This window comes from Spermophilus citellus (genome assembly GCF_964194105.1).
Source record: "Spermophilus citellus genome assembly, chromosome: 8".
In the NCBI taxonomy this organism is placed as follows: Eukaryota; Metazoa; Chordata; class Mammalia; order Rodentia; family Sciuridae; genus Spermophilus; species Spermophilus citellus.
Genome location: NC_138189.1, coordinates 111,539,022 through 111,558,383, shown reverse-complemented (window position 1 = coordinate 111,558,383; position 19,362 = coordinate 111,539,022). Strand labels below are relative to the sequence as shown.

At 35.5% G+C, this 19,362-nt stretch overlaps 1 protein-coding gene across 3 annotated transcripts in view; it reads right to left on the bottom strand.

The window, feature by feature from the left end:
- The window catches only part of HPGDS (hematopoietic prostaglandin D synthase), a 90,111-nt gene that overhangs the window by 11,753 nt on the left and 58,996 nt on the right, over positions 1 to 19,362 (bottom strand). Inside the window, exons 2-3 of one of the 3 annotated variants that reach the window (XM_081303664.1) lie at positions 13,860 to 13,931; positions 7,334 to 7,475 (exon numbers count right to left, since the gene is read on the bottom strand). In XM_081303664.1, coding sequence (XP_081159790.1) covers positions 7,334 to 7,466 — 133 coding nt within the window. In that variant the 5' untranslated portion in view covers positions 7,467 to 7,475; positions 13,860 to 13,931. Of the gene's footprint in view, positions 1 to 7,333; positions 7,476 to 13,372; positions 13,441 to 13,859; positions 13,932 to 19,362 lie in introns of those variants that run through there. The other 2 variants (XM_081303665.1, XM_081303663.1) reach the window with 2 other exon arrangements.

The following is a 19,362-nucleotide window of genomic DNA, read 5'->3' as shown; positions in this document are numbered from 1 at the left end:
CTCTAAACCCCAGGTTTTTAGGGTTGCTAATCCTACACCCAACATGGTCTCATAGAGTTACTACTTTTTTTTTTCTTTAAAGGTAAGCTTCGTTAATTTTGTGGCCTCAAAAATAGATCATGTTAATTATTATTTAAAACACAGTGTGAGTAATTTAGCTAATTTACAAATGAGTTATGATTAAGAAGTTAGCCAAAACCTTATTTTGAGGAGGAACTATTTGAACTGCAAACATTTTGTACAAATATAGGACAGACTTATAACAGATGCACTATTAATACTTTGTAAAACCTATTTGGGGGGGGGGGTGGGAATGGGGATTGAACCTAGAGGTGCTTGGCCATTGAGCCACATTCCCAGTCCTTTTTATTTTTTTATTCTGAGACAGAATAAGTTGCTTAGGACCTTGCTAAGTTGCTGAGGCTGTCCTAGAACTTGTGATCCTTCTGCCTCAGCCTCTTGAGTTGGGAGGTGCGAGCTGGGATTACAGGCATGTGCACACAGCCCTATTTTGTTTTGATATATAAATATATTTTGTCACAAAATGATATACATTTATTGTAGAAAAATTATAAATTTAAAAAATAATTCTACCAGTTATGACCATTTTAATGTTTCAATTGGTTTTCCACATATATTAAATATCATAATGTATTATATTTTGTTAACTTCTTTGTTCATTTGACAGTATTTTTTTTAAAAATCTTTCTAAATTTATGAAATACCTCATTTTAATAATCATGTACTACTTTACTATGTGTATAACTACAATTTTACCAACCAGTGCCTTAGGCTTGGACATATAAATATTTTGGAAACAGGGAAAAGAATAGTGTCACTTGTAATCCATGACCCTCACACAAGTACTGGAATCAGTGTTGCATCGTACTTTCAACTCTTTCATCTACATATTAAGTACAGAATGAAGGACAGTTCACATCAGGAATAAAAATACCTTTGATTACTTACCAAGTGTGCCAAGTACTATTCTAGGTGCCTGAGATACTACTGTGAGCAAAACAAAGTCCCAAATAAAGTTGGCATGTGTTGAGATACCTTATTTGAAGCACAGTACATAAATAAGAGGGAGTTAACATGCCTAACTTGGGGAGTTTCCTTGGTACTCCCAGGGCATACTAAGTACTGAACATGTCCATCAGATTTTCTAGTACTTACAACTCTATGAAGCAAGTACTAGCTATCTATCTGCTTTTAAAAATGCAAAAATGTTAACAAGGTTTATGTAAATTGCCCAGCTCACACCTGATAGAAGTGGGATTCAAACTGAGATCAGCTGGAACCCTTTCTCAGCTGTTTTGATAATCCTAAGAGCCATATTTTGTGTGAGATAGTAAAAATCAGAGCAAGCTCAGAACATAGTATCCAAATTAGAGAAGGGTCCAAAAACTGCCTTTTATGAGGATTGGCTGAAGAACCTTGACTCTCTTGGCCTGGAGGAGCAAAACTAAATAAAATGTAATGTCCATCTTCAAATATGGCAAAGCTATCAAATGGAAGAAAACTTTGACTTACTCTGACTAGCTCTAAAATGCAGAACTAGAAACAAAAAGTAATTAGAAAAAGATATTTTAACTCATGATGAAAAGTAAGTTTGTTGACATCAGACTCTTGACAACCACAAGCATTTGAGCCAACCCTGGAATAATTGTCAACAGATGAAACATTGTCTGAATTTAACAAACAGAAATTTAAGACAAATGCAAAGTCCCTTGATGGTTCCAGAATAATTCCAAGGTTGTTGGAGGTGTCACTTAACAGGAACACCTGTCAAAAAGCTTTAAGGAATTTAGTGACACTGAACATGATCCCTGGTGGGATATGGATGCCAAAATAACTACTGTGATCTTGGTAAAATGTCTTAGAATTTAAGTATAGACTTGTAATAGGGGCTGTGGGGGTTAACCTTGGTTGCCAATTTGATTGCATTGAGAGATCCAGAAAATTGGTAAAGCACACTTCTGGGTGTGTCTGTGAGGGTTTTCCCAGAGACAATTGGCACATGTGCCAGTCAACCCATGGGTAAGATCCACCATAGGACTGGTGGTCCAGATGAGACAAAAGTGGAAGAAACAGGGAAGCACATATGTGCAGGGCAAGCTCATCTCTTTAGAGTTTGCTTTTTTTTTTTTTTTTTTTTTTTTTGCTGCTACTGTTGTCCAAGGATGTCAGACTCCAGATTTTCCAGCCTTTCCTTGTGGACTTGCACCATTGACTCACCAGGGGACCTCCAGACCTTCATCCTCAGATTGGGGCTGCATCGTTGGTCCTCTTGTTCTGAGGTTCCAGCTTCTTGGACTGAGCAGCGACTGGTTTCTCCTGCTCTGTCTCCTGCTCTCCCACCTATGGTCGGCCATCGTGAGTCCTGCTTCCATTGCATAAGCCAGTCTAAAAAGTCTCCTCTTATAGTCATATCCATGTTCTGTGGGGTTTGTTACTCTCAAGAGCTCCACTTAATACTGGTGAGGGTCCCATTCCACCTGTGCAAGGTCGTGTCCCCACCAGCACCACATATTGCAAGACAGATGTCAAGTGGAGCTTGTTTAGAGGATATCTACTTGGGTCAGGATATAAATAGAACATTCAAGAAACAGAAGATTGAGCTGTCTGTAGAATCTGCGTGTGATTTCAGGCCTCAGATAGTCAGTGGCAAACACTGTCTAAATCAAGAAGTAGAGTCAGAAGTGGGGAGCTTGGACTGAAATTCACAGTGATGACCAGAGAAAGAAGGAAGTCTGAAAGTTACGCGGATTCATGAGCTAACTTGGCACTCAATTCTGAATTCTGCCAGAGATCTTTATCTTCACTCAGAGCGCTGTGACTGAACTGACCACTCACCAGAGGCTTTTTCCCTATGATGTCTTTTTTCTTCCCTTTTTATTAGTGTATTATAAGTGTACATGGCAGTGAGATTTGTTGTTACATGTTCATACATGCACAGTCCCTATGATACCTTACAGAAATTTAAGTTTCTTCAGGTACTTCCATGTAAAATGAAGAGTAATTTGTTCTCCATGGATTAAAAGGATAAGTTTAATTAAAATGATAAGTATGAAAGCCATAGGAGACAGATTTTGATTTTTTTTTCCAGTGCTAGGGATTGAATCCAGGGCCTTGCTCATGGTAGGAAAGTATTCTACCACAAGCTACATCCCAGCCACAGAATTAAATTTTATGTAAAGGATTCTTTTAAAAATTTGTCTCCCTTCCATTTTCTGTATCCTACCTATTCCCAGAATTCCAGTTGGAAGTTGGACTTCCTGAACTGATTGATCCTTTATTTCACTTATCTTTTGTCTTTATTTTTCCATTGCCTAACTCGTTGTTATATTTTCTGGAGTATTTCCTTATTTTCATCATTTTAGTAATTTATTTATATTTTGTTTTTAATTTTTAAAAACATTTTGCCTGTGAACATCCCTTTTTATAACATCCTATTCTTGGTCTATGTATAAAATATTTTCTTTTATCTCTCTGAGGATTTCATGTTTTTGAAAGTTTTTTGGTTTGGTTTGGTGTTTTTTTTTTTTTTTTTTTTTCTTACTAAACCAATTTGGTTTCATCAGAGTTGGCTCCCCCCGCACCCCTCCTTTGTTTAGATCTGCTTCATACTGGAGACCTTCTCAAATTTTCATTGATTTTTTTTTTTTTTTTTTTTTTTTTTTTTTTGCCATTCTTGTTTTAAGGAGGCAAAGAAAGAAATGCTAACTGGATATTCAGTGTGTGGGGGAGGGGTTTGCCAACAGAGCAGTACCATTTCACTGAAAGACCCCCATCTGTTCTGTATCTATTAGACATGTTTTCTTGGGCTAGTCAGTTTCCCCAAAAGAGAATTTCTTCAGTTTTCTGTCTAAGAGATATTAGCCTGCTTATAGCATTTCAATTTTAGATCAGGGGGAAGGGGATTGGGGCTTCACCACTTAATTTGTAGACATCCATCGAATCCAGTCTTCATTGTAGGAGTGTGTCCTCAGACATGCCTGTCATTCAGAATCCTCTGGTCAGTCCTCTCCATGCTCCTCCAGGGAGGGAAGGGGATCTGGTGACCAAACTGCTACCTCACATTCTTCCGGTCAGTCCTTCCAGCTCAGGTGTTAGGGTTGTCTGTTGCTACTAATTCCGGAGGCTTTTTTCAGGATCTCTGGAGTGATTCTGCTTGCACTGCCCTCCTCCAGGTAATGTTTGAGCTTTATGGTCCCACTCAGTCAACTGTGCATTCTCGCTTCTAGAAGGTTGTGCTATTGTATTTAAGCTTGATTTCTTTGTCTGTATGGGATTTTGGCTTTAATGAAAAGTACTTTAATATATGAAGGGAGAAAATGTAGACAGATACATACCATCTTCCAGGTTAAACTAGGAAGAACTTTTTAGTAGAAATACTCAAGGATGTAATGTGTTGACTGGAGATTTAGTTCTAGGTCTAGCAGAAGGAATATCCTGAAGGGTTTCAAATACCCGAGAACATAGCTAAATTGGATGGGAGATGAAACCAAATAATAAAAATAATAAAAAGTGCTTTTGTAATAAAAACTGTTTTTTAGGATCTATTCTTTCCTTTCTTCTCAAAGTAATAAAAACCTAAAGTTTAGGCTGGGCAAGTAGCTATCATGATAAGGTCAACATATCCCAGCTTCCCTTGTGGTAATATGTGATGATGTGACTAAGTTCCTGCCAAAGCAATGTGAATCACTTCTGATAGGCAAGCTGGGCAAACTGGGGCATGCCTATAATCCCAGTGACTTGGGAGGCTGAGGCAGGAGGATCTTGAGTTCAAAATCAGCCTTAGCAATTTAGTGAGGCCCTAAACAACTTAGCAAGACCCTGTCTCTAAATAAAATATAAAAAAGGGCTGGGGATGTGGCTCAGTGGTTAATTACCCCGGGATCAATCCCCCGTACCAGGAAAAAAAAAAAAAAAAAGAGTGACTGGTCTTGCTGCCAAAAGAAAGAATGGTGCCCCTCTCTCTTTGACATTTCCCATGAGCTAGAGCGTGAAGGGAGAGTGACCTTGTGCAAATAAGACAACAAAAGATGGCAGATCAACAAAACAGAAGGAGCCTAATCTTTGACAACTTCATGGAGCAACATTTTTGCACTAACTTTTGGGATGTTTTGTTGTTGTTGTTGTTTTTGATACCAGGGATGGAATTGACACATCTCTGGCCTTTTTTTATATTTTATTTTGAGATAGGGCCTCACTGAGTTACTGAGGCTGGGTTTGAACTCTTGATCCTCCTGCTTCAGCCTCCCAAGCCACTGGAATTACGGTGTGCACCACTGTACATGGCCCAACCTGGGTTTTTATGATTAAGAAATTTCTATCCTTTTAAATTTTATGAAATTAAATTTTATAAAATGAAGACAATTTTATGTTGGGGCTGTTTTGTTAAGGCCCTTAAAACTATTCTTAATCGTGAATTTTAATATCTCTTTCAACTCTAAGAATCTCTGAAAATATTAAGAAAATGCAGAAACTCCATTTTGAATAACAACGAAAAGCCAAGGTATAAAAAGGGAAAGCCATGAGAAAAGCTAAAATTAAAAAAGCTACATTTAACAATAAAAAATGACAAAATCATAGAATGTGCAGGGAAATGGATAGCACTAGAGCAGATTATGCTTAGTGAAGCTAGCCAATCCCTAAAAAACAAATACCAAATGTCTTCTTTGATATAATGAGAGCAACTATGAACAGAGTAGGGAGGAAGAGCAGGAAGAAAAGATTAACTTTAAACAGAGACATGAGATGGGAGGGAAAGAGAGAGAAAAGGGAAACTGCATGGAAATGAAGGGAGACCCTCATTGCTATACAAAATTACATATAAGAGGTTGTGAGGGGAATGGGAAAATAAACAAGGAGAGAAATGAATTACAGTAGATGGGGTAGAGAGAGAAGATGTGAGGGAAGGGGTGGGGGGATAGTAGGGGATAGGAAAGGTAGCAGAATACAACAATTACTAATAGGGCATTATGTAAAATTGTGGATGTGTAACTGACGTGATTCTGCAATCTGCATTTGGGGTAAAATTGGGGGTTCATAACCCACTTCAATCTAATGTATGAAATATGATATGTCAAGAGCTTTGTAATGTTGTGAACAACCAATAAAAAAAAATAAGAAAAAAAATGAAAGGATAAAAAAAAAAAGCTACATTTAAAAACTAAAAGGCAGGGCTGGGGATGTGGCTCAAGTGGTAGCGCGCTCACCTAGCATGCATGAGGCACTGGCTTCGATTCTCAGCACCACATAAAAATAAAATAAAGATTTTGTGTCCACCTAAAACTAAAAAATAACTATTTAAAAAAAACGAAAAGGCAAATTTTGTTATAAGTACCATCCCTCTCCCTCGCTGTCCATCTTGACCTAGTGAATTAGTGGATAAAACGAATGTTCCCTATTTTATGTCCACCATTTTAAAAACCCATGAATAAAATTTGATATCAGAAGAAACCTTGGAACATTTAGGTAGCAACAGTAAAGTTTCAGGAGAACAGGAAATAAGACACTGTACCCCTGCAGAGAAGTGATTTTTTTTAAAAAAGAATTCATGCTTTCAAAAGGTAGCTGCTGGGCTGGGGATATAGCTCAGTTGGTAGAGTGCTTGCTTCTCATGTAGAAGGACCTGGGTTCAATCCCCAGCATTACCACAAAAAAAAAAAAAAAAAAAAATCAAATAAGGCAGGTGTCAATTTATTGTTGATATATCATAGTATTGATGTTGTTGGCATTTTCTAGTGCAAATAATTTGTGCCATGCTATTAATTTGATCTGGATTTTAAAGCCAACTCTCCTTGCCATGGTTGTGAAACTGGAAAAACTCTGTGCACTTCAATTATCCCAACTGTAACATAGAAACAATAATGTGGCCCATGTCATTCAGCTCTTCTGACAAAGCTTGATCCTGGTTTATCTTTATATTATCTGTGAGGTTTGTATTTTCACCTGTAATAGAAAATTTGCTGAGTCACAGAGCATTTCTTTAGTTTACCTGAACTTGCTGGTTCTCAATGTAAAGCTATGCGAGATTGGAAAATTTGGGGTACTGGAAATTGAACCTAGGGGTGCTTTAGCATGGAGCTACATCCCCAGCCCTTTTTAATTTTATTTTGAGACAAGGTCTTGATAAATTGCTTAGGACCTTGCTAAATTGATAAGGCTGGTCTCGAACTTGTAATCTTCCTGCCCCAGCCTCCAGTAGCTGGGATTACATGTATGCGCTACCTGGCTCCTTGATTTTTTCATTCCCTGAGGAAAGCTGAAGATTCTGAAAGTATATTTCCCTACTTATTCGTGAATTCTTATTTGGGCTACTTACTTGGTTTTATTTTAGGCCAGTCAGCATGTTCTATTCTGTGATCTTCATACTTTATATCCAAATAAGCAAATATGTAACGGATAATTTCTGCTCTCCCCCTCATATTAAAATAAATCAGTTTGTAGTCTGGCATGGTGAGATTCTGGAAAGAGAAAAAAGAAGGGAGTATTAAACAGCACTCTAGAGATTCTCAATATTTTTCTTTGATGACTTTTTTGAAAACTTTATAGCATCTTTTGAGATAACCAGAGATATTAGAGAATATTTCAAAGCAAAATTATAAATCACTAGCTAATAACATATGAAGAAAGTTGAGAGAATATCATCTCCCTCCTCCACCCCCTCACTCTTTCTCAGTGAATATTCCAGTGAAATACCAAATCCAAATTTTATTCATAAAAATATTCAGATTAAGATGATATCTCATAGCCTCACTAGTAGTGCATAAATTGTAATTAATCTTCATCCACAGCAATATTTATGTCCAAAGACTGGGAAATTTAAATCTTTTTCTGATGTTTTCATATGCTCTATTTCTCTTCATTAATTGGGTTATTGAGAATTTAAGAACCTATTCATTATCTCTACCCAAAATATTCCTTTCTGTAAATCAGTTACTGTTTGGCTTATGGTTTTTTTAATGTTACACAATAATTTTTCAGTATTCCACTTACATCAGAATATCTTTAGCTCTTTTGATAAGTTATTGAATCATTATAAGACATTTTTTCCAAAATTCTATTCAAATGGAGTATTTGAGCCTTATCAATTATTTTGAATAAAGTTTTGTTAAGCTAAAAAAAAGGTCATAAATACTAAAAGTATGCATAATGGTATTCTCTGAGAAAGCAGAATTTTGCAATGGTCAATAACAAACTCTTTAGAAGTAATTTGGTATTTGTTCCTATTTTTTGGTTTTGTTTTGAAGTGATGGTCATAAAGTATCTAATCTATAATATGAAATTTTTAGAAAGTGACATTCTTAATTGTTCTATCAAATATTTTATATATTAATTTTTATAGATTCTTACTGTCATAGGTGTTTTCACACACAAAGAAATAGTATATTTTCCTTATCATATTTCCCCATTATATGTTTGTATAGGTGTATATGTACATTATGAGCAGCAATAAAACTAACCATATAACTTTCTCTCATTTAGTCAGATATCAGCATCCCCCTCCTGAATTCTGCATGGATACAAAAGGGTTGTTTTTGCTGTTAATTTGCAAAGTTATGCTATTGTATTTCACTCAAGTAAAGAAGACATTCAAAAATTCTTAGCATGTGTTGGTAGCTATCTATATTTCTCTGCAAACATATCTTTTAATCTAAGAGTTGGCAGAGGTCCAAGAACATCTGACAAATGCTTATCTTCCCCTCTAGAACACTCTTTCAACAGTTGTAACTCATTTATGAGACTGCACTTGTACATCACATTCCTGTAATTACTGTATAGCTATATTTTCTACTGAGCAAAAGTATGGTTTCTTGATTACTACAACTACAGAATTCCAAACTTTAGTGACTTTTGTTTTTCAGGTTATATGTGTACATTTTATAACATGAAAAATAAGTAAAGCATAAATCCACCTAGAAACATTTACTGATTCTAAAGATCTTTTCTATATTTTATAAGGCTTTTGCATATTAAAATAACAGAAGGAATACCAAGTAAATGCTTCTAGGTTCAATAGAAACCGATAAGAAATGCACAATAAATGGTAATAAAAAATGTAGAGGATACTGTCTAGAAGAATGTATTTATTCCTCTGATTGCATTTAGCAGTACACCTCTGTTCCAACAGTCTCACTTTGCTAAACTTTTATTTATCAGGATAATGTACTAAATGGATGAAGGAAAAACATATTCCCACTGGGTAGAGGGAGGAGCAAGCTCAGGGGCCAGAGCAAGTAGATGGGGTAGAGTTTGGGGGAGGGGCAGAGTGTAGTTGCCACTAGAACTTTGGGCAAATGCCCTGGTTCTAGCCGTAAAATGGTAATAAAAATATTATTTGTAAAGTAACCATGCAGTGCCTCACACATACTATGTTTTCAAAAAAGAGAAAAAGGAAGAAACAAAAATGGAAGACAGGAGAGAGAGGAAGGATTCTTTCCCATAGTAGAGGTTACAGTCCAGGTTTAGGTGATTTTATTAGACTCAGCTGTTCAAGATCATGTTACATGATAGATCCATCCTACTACTAGTGCATAAAAAGAAAAAATTAAATATTAAAAGAAAAATAAATACAATCTATGGTCAGGTTTAAAAGCAAAATAAACATACCCTCGGCCCAAAGATACAGAAACAAAATAGAGTGAGCCAGACCCACAGCGCTGTGGTTGGCAGTGGCCAGCAGGGGGCTCAGCCCCTTCAGAATAAAGGAGCCTAGAAGTGGTCACTACAAGACAGGGGCTGGGGGATGGTGGGCTGCCAGGAACTAGGACCTGACTGGCTCCTTCTGTAACATAAAGTAGGGTTAAAATTGCAAACTTCAAGCAAAACTGGTAAGAGGAAAAAAAGATGAAATCACAAATAATTAATACTACCAACGGAAGGGTCATGATAGCAGACAGAATAGATAAGATAGAAATGATAAACATAAATATATATATATGTATATATATATATATGTAATATATATATTTGTAAATACACATACACACGCACACAGAAACACTATACATAAATGAACATATATATCATCTATTGTAACCCCCCAAAATTTCAAAACTACTTAGCTTTAAAAATACCAATTTATAATGTTTGATTATGTGTTGACCAATAAAGTTTTCAGAATTTGAAAAAAAATTATAAATTAACACAACAAAGAACTTTATGTCAATAACTCCAAACACTTAAATGGAAAAAAAATTGAAAAATATATGTAAACTAACACAATCAAAATAAAAAGAAAACTGAAAGACTGTATTTAACAATAACCAGTAAAGCAAATGAACTGGCAATGGGTTACGTTCATCAATGACATCAGGACCACATGGTTTTACAGGTGAGTTTTACTAATCTTCAAGGCAAAGGTGATCCTTATCTTTTATAAATAGTTTGGCAGAGTAGGAAAGTAGGAGGAAAAAAAATAAAAATTTCACTTATAAACAAACACTTTAAATAAATGAATTTGGTAGTATATAAGAGGGAATAAAATGTCAGAAATTATCCCAAGAATGCAGGATGTTTTAATATCAAAATTTACATCTGAATAATAAACTGCATTTCTAGATTAAAAGACAAACCCACAAACCGTATTGTCATCTCAGTAGATACTGAATAATTTATTAAGGAAAAAAATGTTCAAATTTACCACTCAATTGTGAACAAAACTCTCAGGGAAAAAGAAAAAAACTTCTTGGCAAATCAGAAATAGAAGAAAACTTCCTTAACCCCATATAGTGTCTCTATTAAAAAACTGGAGAAAACATCATGCATAATGGTGAACTAGTAGATTTATTTTCCTTAATGTCAGGGAAGACAAGAGTCCCATTATTACCTCTTCTTTCCCACATAGTCCTGGGCAGCCTAGTTAATTTTGTAAGACAAAATAACAACAAGTTATATGTAAGGAATAGAAAGAAAGAAGAGAAAACTATGTTTATTTGTACTCAAAATAAGTAACAACAAAATCTGATAAACCTGTTTTTAAAATTCAAATGGAGATGCTGAGGGTCAAAATGAATTAAGAGAACATTTGGAAAGGTCTTAACTTACCAAACAATAAGATTTACATTTAAAGCCTCATAATGAGGTAATGTGATATTTGTTCAAAACTCTTACACACTCCAAATGATTCCTAAGAACAGACATGACACTACAGTGGGGTCATGGAAAAGCTAGACAGAATTGGTTCTGAAACAATAGAGGAAAAGTATTTGAAATTAGATCCTCATTCACAGAAATAACACCCAGCTTCTGGGTGTTATTTGGCTATGATTTGACTACAAAAGATTTGAGTAGCCCAGGAGAGCTCCCAAGTCCTGCTGGTCTCTTGTTTCCTGTTAGCTTCATCCTGAACCCTTTCATTGTCATTCTGTGTTAAAATCTCATGTATGGAAAACTGAATATATTTTTCCTAAAATAATATAGAAACATGAAGTAGAAAAGTTGGTTGTGCTTGAAGATTCCATTACACCAAAAATAATAACTGGCTTTCTTAAACGCCAAAGAAAACCATGTAAAACTCTTGATTCACCAGCTGTTTGAGAGGCACTAATACATAGTTAATGACTGAATGATCCTAGTTTGTATTTCTCTGCAAGTCACATTTTCACAAAGATGTTAAATTTGCATTGCTGATATATGTTTTGTTTACACACATTTCTCAGAAGGGCCCTATTGTTTAAAGTACATGTGAAGTGGGTCATTACAGTACTTATCCCGGAGAGATAATCCTTATATAAATTGATACCTTTATATAAATTAGTAACATATACTTACATGTTTTAGAAATTTAATTCCAGCTACAATATCAGGACAGCTCAATGAAAAGATCCAATAAAAAACTCCCTGTGCATTAGTGAGCCTGCAGATTCTCCATGACACATTTTAATGACAGACTTGTTTTCAACTTCCAGAAAATCACACCCATAGCAGGCAATACCAACGTGTTAGTCCATATATTTCCTATTTCTAAACTGTTTTTAACTTTGAAAAAAGTTGTTTACATTCACTTATTACAAGCAGAAAAATGAAAATATATATAAATATTACTTAAAAAAATATAATTAAGAAGACACAATGCAGCCCCTTGCCCTCCCACCAAAACAAAGGATGTGTCAAAATCAAGTACAAATGAGAGCGGGAACTACACACAATTAAGATATTGTATTTATAGACTTTTACTGAGTTTTTATTATATTTTTAAAACCATTTTGTCCTCACACTATTTTAATCCCTATTTTGGAGATTAGGAGACTCTTAGGAGATGTAAGGAAATTAAAAATATTTGGAAATTCCAGACACAGTTTTTTACCTGCCTATTAATTAATTATGTAATAACCTATGAATATGAGATATTAAAAACAAAAAGTACTTGTCAATTTGCTAGTGGTTCTTCTTTGCTACATCTTGTCTAGTAACAAATCCATGTGAAATATAGTAGCACAGAGTGTAATATTTGCACTCCATTTGTATATACTGGTATTTGAAGTACAAAAACTGAATTCAGGTAGCCATCAGGTGAGATGCCATTATCCATATAGGAACTTGTATATATTGGCATTACATAATAGCAATTTATTACCTCCCAACAGTTGATCACAAAGAAAGAAGATTTAATGTCAGGAATTAAATCAGGAGCCCAGGACATTTCTAGGTCAGTGCTGGAAAAAGTTGCTAGATTGGAGTTAAGTTTAGAACAAGAGAGAAATTTTTGTTAACTGAGTAAGTTATTGATTTCAATCAAACACTGGATGTTTAATTTTGAATTGGCAAGCTAGGATCTCTATTTTCCTATCAAATACAACTAAATATTATTTTAAATTTATGTCTTACATTAAAGCTAAGGCACTAGGAATAACTGAAATATCCTTGGGGAGCTGTGAGTTCAAATTTCTGGCTTGGAGTAAATCTCTCAAACTATCTCTGGAACCAAATGACGATAGAATGTAATTCTTGGCAAAACATGGAGACACTTCAACAAGACATGCCTTAAAATAATAACACATAGTACAAATAAAATCCCTGAGCTTAAAACAAAAGAGCAAAGAACCATGAAATGAAATTCTCTGCTGATTTACACTGAGAAAGCACCTGAGAAAATTCTGGAAGAAATCACAAACTCTGCATAGGACAGATATTGACTCTTTTCCATGTTAAAATTTACTTGAAGGAATCTTTTAAAATCTCCTGGATCTGTATTTCTTTTTGAAATTACTGTTTGATTTCCACATGGTTGTCAACATAGGGAGGTTCCAGGTGAGAAAAGATTCTTAAAATGGTGAAAATAAGTCACAAGATTGTCACAGCAGGATATGAGAGTAATAAAAAGAAAACCGAAAAGAGAGAAGAACATTCCCCTTCTTACCTAGGTGGTGCTGAATAATAATCACTTAATAGTGCTGTGTCTCTGTGGAGTCTGTAGTGTCCCCGGTGCCTGATGTGTGACTGCAGTGTGGGTTTATATGATAAATAAGTGAGAGTCACAGGCCAATGAGAGAAGAGTATTCACTTCCACCTCAGTGTCTTCCTTCATGTCTTAGATGAAATATGCATATCCAACAGTTCAAGCCTGCAGAGACTTCTGTTTTTTATCGGTGTTTTATAAGATGTCTGTGCGTAAATAATCCAGCATGTTTGCATGCAGGATAAAGTCAGAGTCATGGTAATTACTTATGCAGATTGTATGCTCATTTATTCTTAGTCGTTCACCACAAGTTCATGGTGAATGAGAAGACATAAATCCAATTGCATCTTTTTACAGATACACCATGGCTCTCTTCCTTACTTTTGAAAGGTCTTGGAAATTCCTTTAGTGACCACTTCTCATCAGAGCCCTCTCCCAACAATCTTACCTTTACCTGCTGTATGTTTCTTCATCACAATGTCTGATAATTCAGGGTATTTCTTCTGTCTGTAGTCTTCATCTGTAGAATGAGAGCTGCAGTTGACACTTACTTGTTTTCTTTACTGTTGTTTCCTTGGTCCTGAGAGGAGTGCCAGGATGTCATAGGCAAGAAAATACATATTTGATAACTGAATTATCCTAATTTGTATTTTTCCACAAGACATGTTTGCACAAAGACTTTAGATTTGCATTGCTGCTGGTATGTTTTGTTTGCACTCATTTCTCAGAGGAGCCATGTTGTTTAAAGTAAACCTGGAGTGGGTGACTCCTGTATTACTTATCCTGGAGTGATAATCCTTGTATAAATTTATATCTGTATATAAATTAGTAGCACATGCCTGTATGCTTTAGAAATTTAATTCCAGCTATAATATCGGCTGGATGAAAAGATCCAATAAAAAAGCCTGTGTGTACATTAGTGAGCTTGCAGATTGTTCCTGAAACATTTGAAGTTCAAGGCTGGCTTTCAACTTCTAGAAAAATCACACTCACAGATGGCAATACCAACCTATCAGTCATGGACTATTTACTTTCTAAGGTGTTTTAACTTTAAAAAGTTTGTTTACATCCATTTATCATAAGCAGAAGAAATGGAAGTAAATATAAATACTACTTCGTAAAAAGTTTAATTAAGACAAAATGTAATCCTTTGCCTACCCACCAAAAAAGAAAAAAAAATAAAATAAAAAGATGTGTCAAAATCAAGTGCAAATGGAATAGGAGTGGAAGCTATACAAAATTAACACACCATACTTACTGTCTTTCACTGAGTTTTAATTTCTGTTTTTTAAAAATTCATTTGTCCTCAGCCCAATCACTTTATTTTTTTTTTTAAAGAGAGAGTGAGAGAGGGGAGAGAGGAGAGAGAGGAGAGAGCCCAATCACTTTAATCCTTATTTTGGAGATTAGGAAACTGAGAAAATAGGGAAATTATTCAGAAATTTTTGATGGAACAAGTAGAATGAAAACCTAGGCTTTCTGATGAGACATTTAATATTTTTTCTTATCTAATGCTGCCTGTCAACAATGAGCAACTGCTCCCGTTTTTTAAAAAATTAAACTAAGATATGCATAAATAGTACTTTCCTAATTTTCTATAACAAGTCCACTCACCCAGTACTCCACACAGCCATTTCTCCTCTATGATCCCTCCTCTTCCCTGGCAGCACAATGGATCCCGGGGCCTGCGCCTTTCTAAATCACAGATTTCCCATCCCCTCATTTCTCTTATCCTAGCCCAGGCAGGTAGAGATGTTCCTGATCCACTGCCAGCTGTGGGAAAGTCATGTTACTTAATCTCTCTGGGCCTCAGCTCCTTCACCCTTAGATGAGATTTATTCAACAGTAAATATTGATTTGTAAATATTGATTTTCCAGGTACCGTCATGGACACTAGTGATACAGCAGTAAACAAAACCAGACACAAAGAAATCTTCATGAAAACTCTCACAATGTTAGGAAAAACTCTCACATAGGGTTTTTAAAGGGTTACTAAGTACATAGATATGTGATTTAATAGGTGCCTAAAGCGTAGTTAGGGATCCAGGAGGGAGATGGTTATTGTGATTAGCCATTCATCTGAAGGGAGGATCTTTATCTTTCCAGAGTCTAGACTGGGAGAGTCTTTTCTTTTCTGTAGTTGGGCATCGGAACTAAAGGCCAGGAAAAGAAGTCATTATCAAACAACTTTTATTTTTCACCTGGCTTCATTCTCCTCTGAGGAAGTGAGCAGAGAACCAACTATCTGCTTGAACAGGGAGAAGGAAAAAGGGGAAGTGCTCTCCCATCCGGTGCAGTTCCATCTCAGGTCACATGCCCTTCGTGAGCACCCTGTGCATCCCGATTGGACATTGGTTGACACTTTATTCAGTATGAGATAAAACTGAATAAAGTGTCAGTGTGAGTGATAATGTCCACACAATAATCTGAAGGACTACTGTGACTTCATTGAATATGTTTTTATTTTCTCTGATAGCTTGTAATTGGAGAACTCATTTTTTTAAAGTCTTTATGGGAAGATTAAGAAAAAAATCCATATCAGGAAAGAAAAGGGGAACATCATTTATAAATCTTCCAGACATTAAAAGGAGAAAAATAAAATAAAAATAAAATTATGGTCCACCTGTGCCAATAGAGTCCTTGAAGGTACAATTTACTAATCTTGCACAGAAGAGCCTGAATATGCCTGTTACAAGCTGAATTGTATTCTCCAAATCTACATGTTTAGGTTCTAATCCAAAAGGTCCCTGAATGGGACAATATTTAGAGATATAAGTATAGGGCCAATAAAGAGTTCATTAAGGTAAAATGACGTCACACAGTTTTTTCTCCTTACTATGGTTTAGATAGCTATTTCCTCCAAAGGCCCTGTGTTAAAAGCTTGGTCCCCAAACTGTAGCACTACTGAAAGGTGGTGGAGCCTCTGAAAGGTGGGAGCAAAGCAGGTCATGCTTTCCAAAGGGATAAGCAGGACTTTGGTCTCTTCTTCCTCTCTTTTTGCTTCCCAGCCACCATAAGGGGAGCAGCTTCTGCCATCGTGTACTTCCACCATGATGTTGTACCTGATCACAAGGACAAAGGCCATAGTGTCAAGTGACCACATAATGAAATCTCCAAAACTGTGAGTCAAAATAAACATTTCCTCCTTTGAAGTTGAATTATTTCAGATGTCCTGTTACAGTAACTGAGAGATGAATAACAGCCCTTATCCAGTATGACTAATGTCTTTAGAAGAAGAGATTAGGATACAGATAACCCTCAGATAGGGGGTAGGCCAGCAGAGGACATAGCAAGAAGGCAGCCATCTGCAAGCCAAAGAGCGAGATCACAGGAGAAATCAGATCTTCCTGACTACTTGATCTTGAGTTTGTAATTGGAGAACTCTTAATTCTGTGTCATTTTTAATTAGCAAATTTCTCACTGCTGTTCAAAACACAAATCAGAGTCAATTTTATTAAATCAGAGTCCAATTTGATTCTGTTTTCCTTATTTTCCAACCTGGGTAGGAGGTGGTGATACACGGGGTAGTGACTGAGAGTTTTAGCTTAGAGACATGAGCGCTTAGGTGGAATCTCATCTCCACCATCTGTGAGCTCTGCAAATTCTGGCAGACCCTGCATTCTCTTGACATTAGTTTCCTCATCTATACAGTGATGATAAAAATCATTCCTACTCTTCAGAGCTGAAAGGATTAAATGAGTTACTGTGTGTAAATCACTCAGTGCATCACTTAGAGACAATTGCTTGATAAGTATTAGTGGTTAGTACATGTTTTGTTTTGTTTACTTATTTATTTACTTTATGTGGTACTGAGGCTCGAACCCAGTGCTTCATGTGTGCAAGGCAAGCACTCTACCACTGAGCCACAACCCCAGCTCCAGTACATGTTTCTTTTATAATGAAAAAATATAAATTTTTTTCATTATATAAGAATATATATTATATATATTTTTCATTATAAAAGAAACATGTACTGTTATATATATATATATATATATATATATATATATATATATATATTTTTTTTTTTTTTAAGCCCATATACCATATATTAGTTCCTTTTTATTTATTTTGGTCAAGAGGAAGTGTTCAAACCTGTTTCTCCTTTTCTAGCTGCTGTGTTGTTGGGGAAGGAAGGAAGTCTCCAGGAGAAGCCCACAAAGCTGCCTTTACTCAGTTTATAGAGGGTTTGGGGTTGTTCTGGTATATTTTATTTAGTTTCCTTTTCATAATCATTTATTCAGGAAACTAAAAATGTATAAAATGAGAGTATTTAGACCTGAGGTTGAGAAGGAAATAAAAAATATATGTGTCTTTCTCGGCTCACAAATTTTTTAGTGTCTGTGTTTTCCCAGATTTCAATAATAATACTATTTTTCTTACCTGCCTCTTCAGATACTGTGAGGAATTATATGGTAATTATCTCTAACATTGTGTAAATATTTTATTCCCTAGCATTTTGGCTAAAAGGATTCTCGAATGTAAGCAAATAATAGTAATGTCAATTAGCTAAAATTCATGAAGTACTTCCTGTTGGGAAGGTATAGAACAGAATGCTTGCCTTATATTGTCTTATTTAACACACACAAACATTACAAATGTCCTTGAATGTAGTCACATAACTAAGGAGAGCATGTCATGAAAGCATAAATGGATATAAAATTCCTCAAACACTTGAGTCTTATTCATGAGATTTCAAATGTATTCTTCTTTCAAGGATGGGAGAAAATAAATAGTAAAATACAGTAACTTATCTCACTTTTCAAGATTTTTCCAGACTCAATTACTATCACCTCTATATCAATGCATACTGTACTATAGGAGGAAGGACTGTGCAATAAGCCCCACAACCTCTGCCTTCACCCTGTCCTGTGACCCCCAAAGAGTCACATCTCTCTCAGCCCCAGATTAGAAAATAAAAGAGTGTGCTAGTGACAATCGGAGTCACTTCTTGCTCTGTTATTCAAAGACGTTCTCTCATGAAGACATTTCTCTGTCTTACATGACACTTGAATGAAAACTTAAGTCCCAAAGGGTGCAGAGTTCATGAGAAGGCAGGTACACAAGTTGTTCGTGCCTCCAAATCTAGCAACAAAGATGATATATTCAAAACAGAGGAAGACCACCCACTTTGATAATCCCAGATCACAGGATGGATTTACTATCTACAGAGACTAAAGGAACGTAGATAAAAGCTGAAAGAGATTTTTTTTTTTTTTGGATCCAAATGTCCTCCTAAAAGTTACCAAGGTACTCATTAAAATAACTTGTGTGTTTGAATTTTTTTTTACATATTTTGAAAATAAACTATTCTGAAGAGGTATGTTTTCCTCATGAAAACTATAAGAAGAAACTTTTGGAGATTAAGAATGTGTCAGAAACTTTCTAGGACTCTCCAGGGAGGTAGTAATAGCCAACACTGACATTATTGCTTAAGGATTTTTTTTAATGAATTTTTTTTTTAATTTGCCAAGGCCTCAAAACCAAAAAACAACAGACCCAACATAGACCAGCTAGTCTACCTTCAGAGCCTTTGGTATTAATTACTGTTAGATTGCATCAAAAAATATAGATCATTAGAATGAAGAAAAAGAATCAGGGTACTATCATTTGCTGGCACTATTACTTATGATTATCCAACTATATTTTTCCTGACTGTACATATCAAGTAAATTTCAAACAAACAAACAAAAACAAACTTCACATTATAAGAACCAGGAGACCTCTCATAGTGCCAGGACCAATATTCAATGCATGTTGGCTACATGAATGTTAACCGAATGATAATCTTACATTATGTAAATTTCAGTTCTAAATTTTTTCTCCTAAATGTTTTTTTTTTCCCTACCATTTCTTTCTGGAAACTGATTTTTCATGCCTTCATATCAAACAGAGGATTTCTGGAAAATACTTTGAGATTCGCTTTTGGTGCAAAGAAAGGAAATTACTTA